The 18,523-nt window shown below is 48.3% G+C and overlaps 1 protein-coding gene across 1 annotated transcript in view; it reads right to left on the reverse strand.

Annotated features, from left to right (window-relative positions):
* Nucleotides 1–269: 269 nt before the first annotated feature.
* The window catches only part of LOC124796143 (serine/arginine repetitive matrix protein 1-like), a 61,153-nt gene continuing 42,899 nt past the window's right edge, over nucleotides 270–18,523 (reverse strand). Inside the window, exon 2 of the mRNA XM_047260235.1 lies at nucleotides 270–640. Within this exon, the coding sequence (XP_047116191.1) occupies nucleotides 270–640 (371 nt within the window). The remainder of the gene's footprint in view (nucleotides 641–18,523) is intronic.

Consider the following 18,523-nt stretch of genomic DNA (forward strand, 5'->3'; position numbering starts at 1 on the left):
GTACATAGCTGTGTTTCGAGACTGTAAATCAGGTTTGGTTTTTGTAGTGCAATGATGGGTGGCATATAATGAGTTCCTATTTCTACCGACAATACGAACAGTTTTTCCGCTTTTGCAGGTGCACTTCTCTGCGATATTTAGGCGTGTGGCACGTTAATGTTGCCCTAACATGTTCTTCTCTTCTTAGTTATAGGACTAGTAAAATTTATAATGTACATTACGTGTTCGACCATTTCGTCTGCCAGTTCTATTTTCTCATGAGTACTGCTTCAGCCGTTCCAGGCTGACGCCACAAACGTTCCACTAGCCTGTCGCTGTTTAATTACGACGAGCAGAGGCGGAATGCTTGAGAATGGATGTAGTGCACGCAGCCTCCTCGACGTCAGTGCCAGCGGCAGCGACTGGAGCGACGCCTCTTGTGGAAGTCGGCACAGCGCGGAGGCTGCCCGAGTTCTCGCCTTCAGGCTGAGCCGGCTCGCGGGATCGATGGCCGCGTCACGGGCAGCAGGCAGCACGCAGCACGGGATCTGGCGAGAGCTCAGTTTATAGGGCGGCCGGGGGCAGGGTGGGGGGGGGGGCAGAGGGGGGCGACGGCTCTCTCTTCTGCGGCAGGGCGGCGCGCCGGCACAACGATAGGCGCCTGCTCACAGCAAAGCAACATGATACCTCACGGCTCTATACTAGCTCCAGTAGTATTCCTCACCACTCTGTTACTCGACTCCAGTAGTATCAAAGATTGCCATGACGTTGACTTGACAGGAGATGTCGAAGGTCTAAATGAAGTAAGGTTACTGTTGAATGTTTTTACTGGTCACCCGATTCGACAGTTTTAGACTCACTTAAAGAGACGTTTCGGGATTTATGGGCAGGGCTCTCCAACCAGCTCAATATTTTGACGATCTAGAGCGCCAACTGGATAGGATTAGGTACAAAATCCCTCAGGACATCCAACATTTCTACAAATCAGTGCCAAGACGAATAACTGCATACTTAATGTCGAGAGATGGACTGATGCGTTACTGACTTGTTCAGTTTGTGAAGCTTTTGAATAAATCATCCAATTTTTCAGGAATTGTAATCATTTGTATTTCAGTACGTGTATGTCGCTTTTACTGATTTCTGTCCCATTCGTACAATTCCTTCGTGGAGCGGTTTTTTCTTCTTCTTAGAATTGCGCATTGAATGAATATGAATACATTCGATCAAAAATCTGTCTCGAAGGTCACCTGGCAGCTACGTATGTTAATGGTAGTCATTTGTTCGAATACGGTTTACCGCACTCGTAAGCTGCTTCAAAGTAATATTATCTGGTTGCCTCTAACAGGTGTACTTGGAACCAAGTTCAATATAACGTGTTTTTGCCGACCACAAAATTCCGCTGTTACAGCCCTAGAGCCATTCAAAGAAAGTTTACCGTCAGTAGCGCGGAAATATCGAGTATAGACTGGGACGACTATTGATGCATTTCAGGGGTTACAGACAGCCTTGAGAACTATTTTTGAACACATATTTTGAAAACTGTCATGAGCAGCTATTTCGACAGGCCACACGCAGTGGAAATATTTTTGACCTTGTCGCTACAAACAGGACTGACCTTCTCGACTGCTTGAGTATAGAGACAGGTTTTAGTGGCCGTGATGTAATCTATCGAGAATAAAAGAGTGTTTTTTTCCAGAAAGAGCAAACAGGCAGTTGTTAGCATTGGCATCATTTAATTCCAGTACGGTGGACGTGGAAGAACTATGGACAAAGCTTGAACCAATTGTAAATTTTGTTCTTGACAAGTATGTGCAGAGCAGGTGGGTTAAGGGTGGGAAGGACCCACCGTGGTTTAACAAAGAAATACGGAAAATGCTGGGGAAGTACAGGCTATTGCACTCTCGGTTCAAAATAGAACGCGCAAATGACGACAGGCAAAAGTTAGTAGAGATTAGTGTGTGTGAAATCTTATGGGACTTAACTGCTAAGGCCATCAGTCCCTAATCTTACACACTACTTAACCTAAATCATCCTAAGGACAAACACACACCCATGCCCGAGGGAGGACTCGAACCTCCGCCAGGACCAGCCGCACAGTCCGTGACTGCAGCGCCTAAGACCGCTCGGCTAATCCCGCGCGGCAGTAGAGATTAGTGCATCTGTGAAGAGATGATGGACGAAGCATACAACAGCTATCCACATGTCAGCAAAAGATCTTGCCGAGAACCCGAGTAAATTCTGGTGCTACCTAACATAGCTAAGGGGATCTAAAACTTCTAACCAGGTATTAGTTGACAAGTCTGGTGTGGCAGTAGTAGACAGCAAAAGGAAAGCTGAAATTTTAAGTTTTGCGTTCAAGAACTCTGCCACACAGGAGAATGTTACAAACATTCAACGTCGCACATACTAGCGTATGGGTGACATAGTAACATCCAACTCTCACAGAGAGAAACAGTTGAAGGAGTTGGAAAGAAATAAGTCTCCTGGTCCGAATGGAATCCCAGTTCTGTTTCACAAAGAATACTCTGAGGTATTGGCCCGCTACTTAGATAGCATTTATCGCGAATCTCTCGCCCAGCGCAAAGTCACAAGTGAGTCGAAAAAGTGCAGGTGACCCCCTATTTATTAGTAGAGTTAAAGAACGAACCCACGAAATTAACATCTTCAACATTGGTTTCCTGCACAATTCTTGCACATATTCTCAGTTCGAATATAACAAAGTTCCGTAAGAAGGAAAGATAAGGCCGCGAATCAGCACTGTTCGGAAAACAGGTTTTGCGAAATTCTGCTTGCCCTAATCTCGCATGGTAACCTGAGAACTGTAGATGAAGAGCAACATGAAGATTCCATATTCCTAGATTTCTGAAAAGCACAATGGAGTCCAAAATTAAAACAAGAAACTGCTGTTTTCCCGTCCTGTGTTTAATTCATGATGCAATCATACAAACTGTCAACTGACGTCGTTACAGTCGTGTTCTGCACGGAGGATGGCCTTCCGGTCAACAGACAACCAAGCCAGCAATGGCGTCAGAGCACTATTGAAGTGGGGTAATGTTTGCAGGGTAGACCCATATCCACAATCGCTGTGTATACAGTCACAGACGGTGCAGTAGGGCACAGATAAGACGCCGGAAAAGCACACTGGTGTCCAAAATGAAAACAACTGCTGTTTCCCCGCCCTGTGTCTAATTCATGATATAATCATACAAACTAACTGACGTCGTTACAGTCGTGATCTGCACGGAGGATGGCCTTCCGGTCAACTGACAACCAAGCCAGCAATGGTGTCAGGGCACTATTGAAGCGGGGTAATGTTTGCAGGGTAGACCCATATCCACAATCGCTGTGTACACAGTCACAGACGGTGCAGTAGGGCACAGAGAAGACGCCTGAAAAGCACACTGCTGTCCAAAATGAAAACAACTGCTGTTTCCCCGCCCTGTGTCTAATTCATGATATAATCATACAAACTAACTGACGTCGTTACAGTCGTGATCTGCACGGAGGATGGCCTTCCAGTCAACTGACAACCAAGCCAGCAATGGTGTCAGGGCACTATTGAAGCGGGGTAATGTTTGCAGGGTAGACCCATATCCACAATCGCTGTGTACACAGTCACAGACGGTGCAGTAGGGCACAGAGAAGACGCCTGAAAAGCACACTGGTGTCCAAAATGAAAACAACTGCTGTTTCCCCGCCCTGTGTCTAATTCGTGATATAATCATACAAACTGTCAACTGACGTCGTTACAGTCGTGATCTGTGCGGAGGAAGGCCCTCCAGTCAACTGACAACCAAGCCAGCAATGGTGACAGGGCACTACTGAGGTGGGGTAATGTTAGCAGGGTAGACCCATATCCACAATCGCTGTGTACACAGTCACAGACGGTGCAGTAGGGCACAGAGAAGACGCCTGAAAAGCACACTGGTGTCCAAAATGAAAACAACTGCTGTTTCCCCGCCCTGTGTCTAATTCATGATATAATCATACAAACTGTCAACTGACGTCGTTACAGTCGTGTTCTGCACGGAGGATGGCCCTCCGGTCAACAGACAACAAAGCCAGTAATGGCGTCAGGGCACTGTTGAAGCGGGGTAATGTTTGCAGGGTAGACCCATATCCACAATTGCTGTGTACACAGTCACAGACGGTGCAGTAGGGCACAGAGATGACGCCTGAAAAGCACACTGGTGTCTAAAATGAAAACAACTGCTGTTTCCCTGTCCTGTGTCTAATTCATGATATAATCATACAAACTGTCAACTGACGTCGTTACAGTCGTGTTCTGCACGGAGGATGGCCCTCCGGTCAACAGACAACAAAGCCAGTAATGGCGTCAGGGCACTGTTGAAGCGGGGTAATGTTTGCAGGGTAGACCCATATCCACAATTGCTGTGTACACAGTCACAGACGGTGCAGTAGGGCACAGAGAAGACGCCTGCAAAGCACAATGGTGTCCAAAATGAAAACAACTGCTGTTTCCCCACCCTGTGTCTAATTCAGTATATAATCATACAAACTAACTGACGTCGTTACAGTCGTGATCTCCACGGAGGATGGCCTTCCGGTCAACAGACAACCAACCCAGCAATGGTGTCAGGGCACTATTGAAGCGGGGTAATTTTTGCAGGGTAGACCCATATCCACAATCGCTGTGTACACAGTCACAGACGGTGCAGTAGGGCACAGAGAAGACGCCTGAAAAGCACACTGGTGCCCAAAATGAAAACAACTGCTGTTTCCCCGCCCTGTGTCTAAATCATGATATAATCATACAAACTAACTGACGTCGTCACAGTCGTGATCTGCACGGAGGATGGCCTTTTGGTCAACAGAGAACCAAGCCAGCAATGGTGTCAGGGCACTGTTGAAGCGGGGTAATGTTTGCAGGGTAAATCCATATCCACATCCGCTGTGTACACAGTCACAGACGGTGCAGTAGGGCACAGAGAAGACGCCTGTAAAGCACACTGGTGTCCAAAATGAAAACAACTGCTGTTTCCCCGCCCTGTGTCTAATTCATGATATAATCATACAAACTGTCAACTGACGTCGTTACAGTCGTGATCTGCGCGGAGGAAGGCCCTCCAGTCAACTGACAACCAAGTCAGCAATGGTGACAGGGCACTATTGAAGTGGGGTAATGTTTGCAGGGTAGACCCATATCCACAATCGCTGTGTACACAGTCACAGACGGTGCAGTAGGGCACAGAGAAGACGCCTGAAAAGCACACTGGTGTCCAAAATGAAAACAACTGCTGCTTCCCCGCCCTGTGTCTAATTCATGATATAATCATACAAACTGTCAACTGACATCGTTACAGTCGTGTTCTGCACGGAGGATGGCCCTCCGGTCAACAGACAACAAAGCCAGTAATGGCGTCAGGGCACTGTTGAAGCGCGGTAATGTTTGCAGGGTAGACCCATATCCACAATTGCTGTGTACACAGTCACAGACGGTGCAGTAGGGCCGGGAGAAGACGCCTGTAAAGCACACTGGTGTCCAAAATGAAAACAACTGCTGTTTCCCCGCCCTGTGTCTAATTCATGATATAATCATACAAACTGTCAACTGACGTCGTTACAGTCGTGATCTGCGCGGAGGAAGGCCCTCCAGTCAACTGACAACCAAGTCAGCAATGGTGACAGGGCACTATTGAAGTGGGGTAATGTTTGCAGGGTAGACCCATATCCACAATCGCTGTGTACACAGTCACAGACGGTGCAGTAGGGCACAGAGAAGACGCCTGAAAAGCACACTGGTGTCCAAAATGAAAACAACTGCTGTTTCCCCGCCCTGTGTCTAATTCATGATATAATCATACAAACTAACTGACGTCGTTACAGTCGTGATCTGCACGGAGGATGGCCTTCCGGTCAACTGACAACCAAGCCAGCAATGGTGTCAGGGCACTATTGTAGCGGGGTAATGTTTGCAGGGTAAATCCATATCCACAATCGCTGTGTACACAGTCACAGACGGTGCAGTAGGGCACAGAGAAGACGCCTGTAAAGCACACTGGTGTCCAAAACGAAAACAACTGCTGTTTCCCCGCCCTGTGTCTAATTCATGATATAATCATACAAACTGTCAACTGACGTCGTTACAGTCGCGATCCGCACGGAGGATGGCGTTCCGGTCAACTGACAACCAAGCCATCAATGGTGTCAGGGCACTATTGAAGCGGGGTAATGTTTTCAGGGTAGACCTATATCCACAATCGCTGTGTACACAGTCACAGACGGTGCAGTAGGGCACAGAGAAGACGCCTGAAAAGCACACTGGTGTCCAAAATGAAAACAACTGCTGTTTCCCCGCCCTGTGTCTAATTCATGATATAATCATACAAACTAACTGACGTCGTTACAGTCGTGATCTGCACGGAGGATGGCCTTCCGGTCAACTGACAACCAAGCCAGCAATGGTGTCAGGGCACTATTGAAGCGGGGTAATGTTTGCAGGGTAAATCCATATCCACAATCGCTGTGTACACAGTCACAGACGGTGCAGTAGGGCACAGAGAAGACGCCTGTAAAGCACACTGGTGTCCAAAATGAAAACAACTGTTGTTTCCCCGCCCTGTGTCTAATTCATGATATAATCATACAAACTGTCAACTGACGTCGTTACAGTCGTGATCTGTGCGGAGGAAGGCCCTCCAGTCAACTGACAACCAAGACAGCAATGGTGACAGGGCACTATTGAAGTGGGGTAATGTTTGCATTGTAGACCCATATCCACAATCGCTGTGTACACAGTCACAGACGGTGCAGTAGGGCACAGAGATGACGCCTGAAAAGCACACTGGTGTCTAAAATGAAAACAACTGCTGTTTCCCCGTCCTGTGTCTAATTCATGATATAATCATACAAACTGTCAACTGACGTCGTTACAGTCGTGATCTGCACGGAGGATGGCCTTCCGGTCAACTGACAACCAACCCAGCAATGGTGTCAGGGCACTATTGAAGAGGGGTAATGTTTGCAGGGTAAATCCATATCCACAATTGCTGTGTACACAGTCACAGACGGTGCAGTAGGGCACAGAGAAGACGCCTGTAAAGCACACTGGTGTCCAAAATGAAAACAACTGCTGTTTCCCCGCCCTGTGTCTAATTCATGATATAATCATACAAACTGTCAACTGACGTCGTTACAGTCGTGATCTGCGCGGAGGAAGGCCCTCCAGTCAACTGACAACCAAGCCAGCAATGGTGACAGGGCACTATTGAAGTGGGGTAAAGATTGCAGGGTAGACCCATATCCACAACCGCTGTGTACACAGTCACAGACGGTGCAGTAGGGCACAGAGAAGACGCCTGAAAAGCACACTGGTGTCCAAAATGAAAACAACTGCTGTTTCCCCGCCCTGTGTCTAATTCATGATATAATCATACAAACTGTCAACTGACGTCGTTACAGCCGTGATCTGCGCGGAGGAAGGCCCTCCAGTCAACTGACAACCAAGCCAGCAATGGCGACAGGGCACTACTGAAGTGGGGTAATGTTAGCAGGGTAGACCCATATCCACAATCGCTGTGTACACAGTCACAGACGGTGCAGTAGGGCACAGAGAAGACGCCTGTAAAGCACACTGGTGTCCAAAATGAAAACAACTGCTGTTTCCCCGCCCTGTGTCTAATTCATGATATAATCATACAAACTGTCAACTGACGTCGTTACAGTCGTGTTCTGCACGGAGGATGGCCCTCCGGTCAACAGACAACAAAGCCAGTAATGGCGTCAGGGCACTGTTGAAGCGGGGTAATGTTTGCAGGGTAGACCCATATCCACAATTGCTGTGTACACAGTCACAGACGGTGCAGTAGGGCACAGAGATGACGCCTGAAAAGCACACTGGTGTCTAAAATGAAAACAACTGCTGTTTCCCTGTCCTGTGTCTAATTCATGATATAATCATACAAACTGTCAACTGACGTCGTTACAGTCGTGTTCTGCACTGAGGATGGCCCTCCGGTCAACAGACAACAAAGCCAGTAATGGCTTCAGGGCACTGTTGAAGCGGGGTAATGTTTGCAGGGTAGACCCATATCCACAATTGCTGTGTACACAGTCACAGACGGTGCAGTAGGGCACAGAGAAGACGCCTGCAAAGAACACAGGTGTCCAAAATGAAAACAACTGCTGTTTCCCGCCCTGTGTCTAATTCATGATATAATCATACAAACTAACTGACGTCGTTACAGTCGTGATCTGCACGGAGGATGGCCTTCCGGTCAACAGACAACCAACCCAGCAATGGTGTCAGGGCACTATTGAAGCGGGGTAATGTTTGCAGGGTAGACCCATATCCACAATCGCTGTGTACACAGTCACAGACGGTGCAGTAGGGCACAGAGAAGACGCCTGAAAAGCACACTGGTGCACAGAATGTGAACAACTGCTGTTTCCCCGCCCTGTGTCTAATTCATGATATAATCATACAAACTAACTGACGTCGTTACAGTCGTGATCTGCACGGAGGATGGCCTTTTGGTCAACAGAGAACCAAGCCAGCAATGCTGTCAGGGCACTAATGAAGCTGGGTAATGTTTGCAGGGTAAATCCATATCCACATCCGCTGTGTACACAGTCACAGACGGTGCAGTAGGGCACAGAGAAGACGCCTGTAAAGCACACTGGTGTCCAAAATGAAAACAACTGCTGTTTCCCCGCCCTGTGTCTAATTCATGATATAATCATACAAACTGTCAACTGACGTCGTTACAGTCGTGATCTGCGCGGAGGAAGGCCCTCCAGTCAACTGACAACCAAGTCAGCAATGGTGACAGGGCACTATTGAAGTGGGGTAATGTTTGCAGGGTAGAACCATATCCACAATCGCTGTGTACACAGTCTTAGACGGTGCAGTAGGGCACAGAGAAGACGCCTGAAAAGCACACTGGTGTCCAAAATGAAAACAACTGCTGTTTCCCCGCCCTGTGTCTAATTCATGATATAATCATACAAACTGTCAACTGACGTCGTTACAGTCGTGTTCTGCACGGAGGATGGCCTTTTGGTCAACAGACAACCAAGCCAGCAATGGTGTCAGGGCACTAATGAATCGGGGTAATGTTTGCAATGTAGACCCATATCCACAATCGCGGTGTACACAGTCACAGACGGTGCAGTAGGGCACAGAGAAGACGCCTGAAAAGCACACTGGTGTCCAAAATGAAAACAACTGCTGTTTCCCCGCCCTGTGTCTAATTCATGATATAATCATACAAACTGTCCACTGACGTCGTTACAGTCGTATTCTGCACGAAGGATGGCCTTCCGGTCAACAGACAACCAAGCTAGCAATGGTGTCAGGGCACTAATGAAGCGGGGTAATGTTTGCAGGGTAGACCCATATCCACAATCGCTGTGTACACAGTCACAGACGGTGCAGTAGGGCACAGAGAAGACGCCTGAAAAGCACACTGGTGTCCAAAATGAAAACAACTGCTGTTTCTCCGCCCTGTGTCTAAATCATGATATAATCATACAAACTGTCAACTGACGTCGTTACAGTCGTGATCTGCGCGGAGGATGGCCCTCCAGTCAACTGTCAGGGCACTATTGAAGTGGGGTAATGTTTGCAGGGTAGACCCATATCCACAATCGCTGTGTACACAGTCACAGACGGTGCAGTAGGGCACAGAGAAGACGCCTGAAAAGCACACTGGTGTCCAAAATGAAAACAACTGCTGTTTCCCCGCCCTGTGTCTAATTCATGATATAATCATACAAACTGTCAACTGACGTCGTTACAGTCGTATTCTGCACGGAGGATGGCCTTCCGGTCAACAGACAACCAAGCTAGCAATGGTGTCAGGGCACTAATGAAGCGGGGTAATGTTTGCAGGGTAGACCCATATCCACAATCGCTGTGTACACATTCACAGACGGTGCAGTAGGGCACAGAGAAGACGCCTGTAAAGCACACTGGTGTCCAAAATGAAAACAACTGCTGTTTCCCCGCCCTGTGTCTAATTCATGATATAATCATACAAACTGTCAACTGACGTCGTTACAGTCGTGATCTGCGCGGAGGGAGGCCCTCCAGTCAACTGACAACAAAGCCAGCAATGGTGACAGGGCACTATTGAAGTGGGGTAAAGATTGCAGGGTAGACCCATATCCACAACCGCTGTGTACACAGTCACAGACGGTGCAGTAGGGCACAGAGAAGACGCCTGAAAAGCACACTGGTGTCCAAAATGAAAACAACTGCTGTTTCCCCGCCCTGTGTCTAATTCATGATATAATCATACAAACTGTCAATTGACGTCGTTACAGTCGTGTTCTGCACGGAGGATGGCCTTCCAGTCAACTGACAACCAAGCCAGCAATGGTGTCAGGGCACTATTGAAGTGGGGCAATGTTTGCAGGGTAGACCCATATTCACAATCGCTGTGTACACAGTCACAGACGGTGCAGTAGGGCACAGAGAAGACGCCTGTAAAGCACACTGGTGTCCAAAATGGAACCAACTGCTGTTTCCCCGCCCTGTGTCTAATTCATGATATAATCATACAAACTGTCAACTGACGTCGTTACAGTCGTGATCCGCACGGAGGATGGCCTTCCGGTCAACTGACAACCAAGCCATCAATGGTGTCAGGGCACTATTGAAGCGGGGTGATGTTTTGAGGGTAGACCTATATCCACAATCGCTGTGTACACAGTCACAGACGGTGCAGTAGGGCACAGAGAAGACGCCTGAAAAGCACACTGGTGTCCAAAATGAAAACAACTGCTGTTTCCCCGCCCTGTGTCTAATTCATGATATAATCATACAAACTAACTGACGTCGTTACAGTCGTGATCTGCACGGAGGATGGCCTTCCGGTCAACTGACAACCAAGCCAGCAATGGTGTCAGGGCACTATTGAAGCGGGGTAATGTTTGCAGGGTAAATCCATATCCACAATCGCTGTGTACACAGTCACAGACGGTGCAGTAGGGCACAGAGAAGACGCCTGTAAAGCACACTGGTGTCCAAAATGAAAACAACTGCTGTTTCCCCGCCCTGTGTCTAATTCATGATATAATCATACAAACTGTCAACTGACGTCGTTACAGTCGTGATCTGCGCGGAGGAAGGCCCTCCAGTCAACTGACAACCAAGACAGCAATGGTGACAGGGCACTATTGAAGTGGGGTAATGTTTGCAGGGCAGACCCATATCCACAATCGCTGTGTACACAGTCACAGACGGTGCAGTAGGGCACAGAGAAGACGCCTGAAAAGCACACTGGTGTCCAAAATGAAAACAACTGCTGTTTCCCCGCCCTGTGTCTAATTCATGATATAATCATACAAACTGTCAACTGACGTCGTTACAGTCGTGTTCTGCACGGAGGATGGCCCTCCGGTCAAGAGACATCAAAGCCAGTAATGGCGTCAGGGCACTGTTGAAGCGGGGTAATGTTTGCAGGGTAGACCCATATCCACAATTGCTGTGTGCACAGTCACAGACGGTGCAGTAGGGCACAGAGATGACGCCTGAAAAGCACACTGGTGTCTAAAATGAAAACAACTGCTGTTTCCCCGTCCTGTGTCTAATTCATGATATAATCACACAAACTGTCAACTGACGTCGTTACAGTCGTGTTCTGCACGGAGGATGGCCTTCCGGTCAACAGACTACCATGCCAGCAATGGTGTCAGGGCACTAATGAAGCGGGGTAATGTTTGCAGGGTAGACCCATATCCACAATCGTTGTGTACACAGTCACAGACGGTGCAGTAGGGCACAGAGAAGACGCCTGAAAAGCACACTGGTGTCCAAAATGAAAACAACTGCTGTTTCCCCGCCTTGTGTCTAATTCATGATATAATCATACAAATTAACTGACGTCGTTACAGTCGTGATCTGCACGGAGGATGGCCTTCCGGTCAACTGACAACCAAGCCAGCAATGGTGTCAGGGCACTAATGAAGCGGGGTAATGTTTGCAGGGTAAATCCATATCCACAATCGCTGTGTACACAGTCACAGACGGTGCAGTAGGGCACAGAGAAGACGCCTGTAAAGCACACTGGTGTCCAAAATGAAAACAACTGCTGTTTCCCCGCCCTGTGTCTAATTCATGATATAATCATACAAACTGTCAACTGACGTCGTTACAGTCGTGATCTGCGCGGAGGAAGGCCCTCCAGTCAACTGACAACCAAGCCAGCAATGGTGACAGGGCACTACTGAAGTGGGGTAATGTTTGCAGGGTAGACCCATATCCACAATCGCTGTGTACACAGTCACAGACGGTGCAGTAGGGCACAGAGGAGACGCCTGAAAAGCACACTGGTGTCCAAAATGAAAACAACTGCTGTTTCCCCGCCCTGTGTCTAATTCATGATATAATCATACAAACTGTCAACTGACGTCGTTACAGTCGTGTTCTGCACGGAGGATGGCCCTCCGGTCAACAGACAACAAAGCCAGTAATGGCGTCAGGGCACTGTTGAAGCGGGGTAATGTTTGCAGGGTAGACCCATATCCACAATTGCTGTGTACACAGTCACAGACGGTGCAGTAGGGCACATACATGACGCCTGAAAAGCACACTGGTGTCTAAAATGATAACAACTGCTGTTTCCCTGTCCTGTGTCTAATTCATGATATAATCATACAAACTGTCAACTGATGTCGTTACAGTCGTGTCTTGCACGGAGGATGGCCCTCCGGTCAACAGACAACAAAGCCAGTAATGGCGTCAGGGCACTGTTGAAGCGGGGTAATGTTTGCAGGGTTGACCCATATCAACAATTGCTGTGTACACAGTCACAGACGGTGCAGTAGGGCACAGAGAAGACGCCTGCAAAGCACACAGGTGTCAAAATGAAAACAACTGCTGTTTCCCCGCCCTGTGTCTAATTCATGATATAATCATACAAACTAACTGACGTCGTTACAGTCGTGATCTGCACGGAGGATGGCCTTCCAGTCAACAGACAACCAACCCAGCAATGGTGTCAGGGCACTATTGAAGCGGGGTAATGTTTGCAGGGTAGACCCATATCCACAATCGCTGTGTACACAGTCACAGACGGTGCAGTAGGGCACAGAGAAGACGCCTGAAAAGCACACTGGTGCCCAAAATGAAAACAACTGCTGTCTCCCCGCCCTGTGTCTAATTCATGATATAATCATACAAACTAACTGACGTCGTTACAGTCGTGATCTGCACGGAGGATGGCCTTTTGGTCAACAGACAACCAAGCCAGCAATGGTGTCAGGGCACTAATGAAGCGGGGTAATGTTTGCAGGGTAAATCCATATCCACATCCGCTGTGTACACAGTCACAGACGGTGCAGTAGGGCACAGAGAAGACGCCTGTAAAGCACACTGGTGTCCAAAATGAAAACAACTGCTGTTTCCCCGCCCTGTGTCTAATTCATGATATAATCATACAAACTGTCAACTGACGTCGTTACAGTCGTGATCTGCGCGGAGGAAGGCCCTCCAGTCAACTGACAACCAAGTCAGCAATGGTGACAGGGCACTATTGAAGTGGGGTAATGTTTGCAGGGTAGACCCATATCCACAATCGCTGTGTACACAGTCACAGACGGTGCAGTAGGGCACAGAGAAGACGCCTGAAAAGCACACTGGTGTCCAAAATGAAAACAACTGCTGTTTCCCCGCCCTGTGTCTAATTCATGATATAATCATACAAACTGTCAACTGACGTCGTTACAGTCGTGTTCTGCACGGAGGATGGCCCTCCGGTCAACAGACAACAAAGCCAGTAATGGCGTCAGGGCACTGTTGAAGCGGGGTAATGTTTGCAGGGTAGACCCATATCCACAATTGCTGTGTACACAGTCACAGACGGTGCAGTAGGGCACAGAGATGACGCCTGAAAAGCACACTGGTGTCTAAAATGAAAACAACTGCTGTTTCCCCGTCCTGTGTCTAATTCATGATACAATCATACAAACTGTCAACTGACGTCGTTACATTCGTGTTCTGCACGGAGGATGGCTTTCCGGTCAACAGACAACCAAGCCAGCAATGGTGTCAGGGCACTAATGAAGTGGGGTAATGTTAGCAGGGTATACCCATATCCACAATCGCTGTGTACACAGTCACAGACGGTGCAGTAGGGCACAGAGAAGATGCCTGAAAAGCACACTGGTGTCCAAAATGAAAACTACTGCTGTTTCCCCGCCCTGTGTCTAATTCATGATATAATCATACAAACTAACTGACGTCGTTACAGTCGTGATCTGCACGGAGGATGGCCTTCCGGTCAACAGACAACCAACCCAGTAATGGCTTCAGGGCACTGTTGAAGCGGGGTAATGTTTGCAGGGTAGACCCATATCCACAATTGCTGTGTACACAGTCACAGACGGTGCAGTAGGGCACAGAGAAGACGCCTGCAAAGAACACAGGTGTCCAAAATGAAAACAACTGCTGTTTCCCGCCCTGTGTCTAATTCATGATATAATCATACAAACTAACTGACGTCGTTACAGTCGTGATCTGCACGGAGGATGGCCTTCCGGTCAACAGACAACCAACCCAGCAATGGTGTCAGGGCACTATTGAAGCGGGGTAATGTTTGCAGGGTAGACCCATATCCACAATCGCTGTGTACACAGTCACAGACGGTGCAGTAGGGCACAGAGAAGACGCCTGAAAAGCACACTGGTGCACAGAATGTGAACAACTGCTGTTTCCCCGCCCTGTGTCTAATTCATGATATAATCATACAAACTAACTGACGTCGTTACAGTCGTGATCTGCACGGAGGATGGCCTTTTGGTCAACAGAGAACCAAGCCAGCAATGCTGTCAGGGCACTAATGAAGCTGGGTAATGTTTGCAGGGTAAATCCATATCCACATCCGCTGTGTACACAGTCACAGACGGTGCAGTAGGGCACAGAGAAGACGCCTGTAAAGCACACTGGTGTCCAAAATGAAAACAACTGCTGTTTCCCCGCCCTGTGTCTAATTCATGATATAATCATACAAACTGTCAACTGACGTCGTTACAGTCGTGATCTGCGCGGAGGAAGGCCCTCCAGTCAACTGACAACCAAGTCAGCAATGGTGACAGGGCACTATTGAAGTGGGGTAATGTTTGCAGGGTAGAACCATATCCACAATCGCTGTGTACACAGTCTTAGACGGTGCAGTAGGGCACAGAGAAGACGCCTGAAAAGCACACTGGTGTCCAAAATGAAAACAACTGCTGTTTCCCCGCCCTGTGTCTAATTCATGATATAATCATACAAACTGTCAACTGACGTCGTTACAGTCGTGTTCTGCACGGAGGATGGCCTTTTGGTCAACAGACAACCAAGCCAGCAATGGTGTCAGGGCTCTAATGAATCGGGGTAATGTTTGCAATGTAGACCCATATCCACAATCGCGGTGTACACAGTCACAGACGGTGCAGTAGGGCACAGAGAAGACGCCTGAAAAGCACACTGGTGTCCAAAATGAAAACAACTGCTGTTTCCCCGCCCTGTGTCTAATTCATGATATAATCATACAAACTGTCCACTGACGTCGTTACAGTCGTATTCTGCACGAAGGATGGCCTTCCGGTCAACAGACAACCAAGCTAGCAATGGTGTCAGGGCACTAATGAAGCGGGGTAATGTTTGCAGGGTAGACCCATATCCACAATCGCTGTGTACACAGTCACAGACGGTGCAGTAGGGCACAGAGAAGACGCCTGAAAAGCACACTGGTGTCCAAAATGAAAACAACTGCTGTTTCTCCGCCCTGTGTCTAAATCATGATATAATCATACAAACTGTCAACTGACGTCGTTACAGTCGTGATCTGCGCGGAGGATGGCCCTCCAGTCAACTGTCAGGGCACTATTGAAGTGGGGTAATGTTTGCAGGGTAGACCCATATCCACAATCGCTGTGTACACAGTCACAGACGGTGCAGTAGGGCACAGAGAAGACGCCTGAAAAGCACACTGGTGTCCAAAATGAAAACAACTGCTGTTTCCCCGCCCTGTGTCTAATTCATGATATAATCATACAAACTGTCAACTGACGTCGTTACAGTCGTATTCTGCACGGAGGATGGCCTTCCGGTCAACAGACAACCAAGCTAGCAATGGTGTCAGGGCACTAATGAAGCGGGGTAATGTTTGCAGGGTAGACCCATATCCACAATCGCTGTGTACACATTCACAGACGGTGCAGTAGGGCACAGAGAAGACGCCTGTAAAGCACACTGGTGTCCAAAATGAAAACAACTGCTGTTTCCCCGCCCTGTGTCTAATTCATGATATAATCATACAAACTGTCAACTGACGTCGTTACAGTCGTGATCTGCGCGGAGGGAGGCCCTCCAGTCAACTGACAACCAAGCCAGCAATGGTGACAGGGCACTATTGAAGTGGGGTAAAGATTGCAGGGTAGACCCATATCCACAACCGCTGTGTACACAGTCACAGACGGTGCAGTAGGGCACAGAGAAGACGCCTGAAAAGCACACTGGTGTCCAAAATGAAAACAACTGCTGTTTCCCCGCCCTGTGTCTAATTCATGATATAATCATACAAACTGTCAATTGACGTCGTTACAGTCGTGTTCTGCACGGAGGATGGCCTTCCAGTCAACTGACAACCAAGCCAGCAATGGTGTCAGGGCACTATTGAAGTGGGGCAATGTTTGCAGGGTAGACCCATATTCACAATCGCTGTGTACACAGTCACAGACGGTGCAGTAGGGCACAGAGAAGACGCCTGTAAAGCACACTGGTGTCCAAAATGGAACCAACTGCTGTTTCCCCGCCCTGTGTCTAATTCATGATATAATCATACAAACTGTCAACTGACGTCGTTACAGTCGTGATCCGCACGGAGGATGGCCTTCCGGTCAACTGACAACCAAGCCATCAATGGTGTCAGGGCACTATTGAAGCGGGGTGATGTTTTGAGGGTAGACCTATATCCACAATCGCTGTGTACACAGTCACAGACGGTGCAGTAGGGCACAGAGAAGACGCCTGAAAAGCACACTGGTGTCCAAAATGAAAACAACTGCTGTTTCCCCGCCCTGTGTCTAATTCATGATATAATCATACAAACTAACTGACGTCGTTACAGTCGTGATCTGCACGGAGGATGGCCTTCCGGTCAACTGACAACCAAGCCAGCAATGGTGTCAGGGCACTATTGAAGCGGGGTAATGTTTGCAGGGTAAATCCATATCCACAATCGCTGTGTACACAGTCACAGACGGTGCAGTAGGGCACAGAGAAGACGCCTGTAAAGCACACTGGTGTCCAAAATGAAAACAACTGCTGTTTCCCCGCCCTGTGTCTAATTCATGATATAATCATACAAACTGTCAACTGACGTCGTTACAGTCGTGATCTGCGCGGAGGAAGGCCCTCCAGTCAACTGACAACCAAGACAGCAATGGTGACAGGGCACTATTGAAGTGGGGTAATGTTTGCAGGGCAGACCCATATCCACAATCGCTGTGTACACAGTCACAGACGGTGCAGTAGGGCACAGAGAAGACGCCTGAAAAGCACACTGGTGTCCAAAATGAAAACAACTGCTGTTTCCCCGCCCTGTGTCTAATTCATGATATAATCATACAAACTGTCAACTGACGTCGTTACAGTCGTGTTCTGCACGGAGGATGGCCCTCCGGTCAAGAGACATCAAAGCCAGTAATGGCGTCAGGGCACTGTTGAAGCGGGGTAATGTTTGCAGGGTAGACCCATATCCACAATTGCTGTGTGCACAGTCACAGACGGTGCAGTAGGGCACAGAGATGACGCCTGAAAAGCACACTGGTGTCTAAAATGAAAACAACTGCTGTTTCCCCGTCCTGTGTCTAATTCATGATATAATCACACAAACTGTCAACTGACGTCGTTACAGTCGTGTTCTGCACGGAGGATGGCCTTCCGGTCAACAGACTACCATGCCAGCAATGGTGTCAGGGCACTAATGAAGCGGGGTAATGTTTGCAGGGTAGACCCATATCCACAATCGTTGTGTACACAGTCACAGACGGTGCAGTAGGGCACAGAGAAGACGCCTGAAAAGCACACTGGTGTCCAAAATGAAAACAACTGCTGTTTCCCCGCCTTGTGTCTAATTCATGATATAATCATACAAATTAACTGACGTCGTTACAGTCGTGATCTGCACGGAGGATGGCCTTCCGGTCAACTGACAACCAAGCCAGCAATGGTGTCAGGGCACTAATGAAGCGGGGTAATGTTTGCAGGGTAAATCCATATCCACAATCGCTGTGTACACAGTCACAGACGGTGCAGTAGGGCACAGAGAAGACGCCTGTAAAGCACACTGGTGTCCAAAATGAAAACAACTGCTGTTTCCCCGCCCTGTGTCTAATTCATGATATAATCATACAAACTGTCAACTGACGTCGTTACAGTCGTGATCTGCGCGGAGGAAGGCCCTCCAGTCAACTGACAACCAAGCCAGCAATGGTGACAGGGCACTACTGAAGTGGGGTAATGTTTGCAGGGTAGACCCATATCCACAATCGCTGTGTACACAGTCACAGACGGTGCAGTAGGGCACAGAGG

The sequence above is a fragment of the Schistocerca piceifrons genome, chromosome 4 (assembly GCF_021461385.2).
Source record: "Schistocerca piceifrons isolate TAMUIC-IGC-003096 chromosome 4, iqSchPice1.1, whole genome shotgun sequence".
Classification (NCBI taxonomy): Eukaryota; Metazoa; Arthropoda; class Insecta; order Orthoptera; family Acrididae; genus Schistocerca; species Schistocerca piceifrons.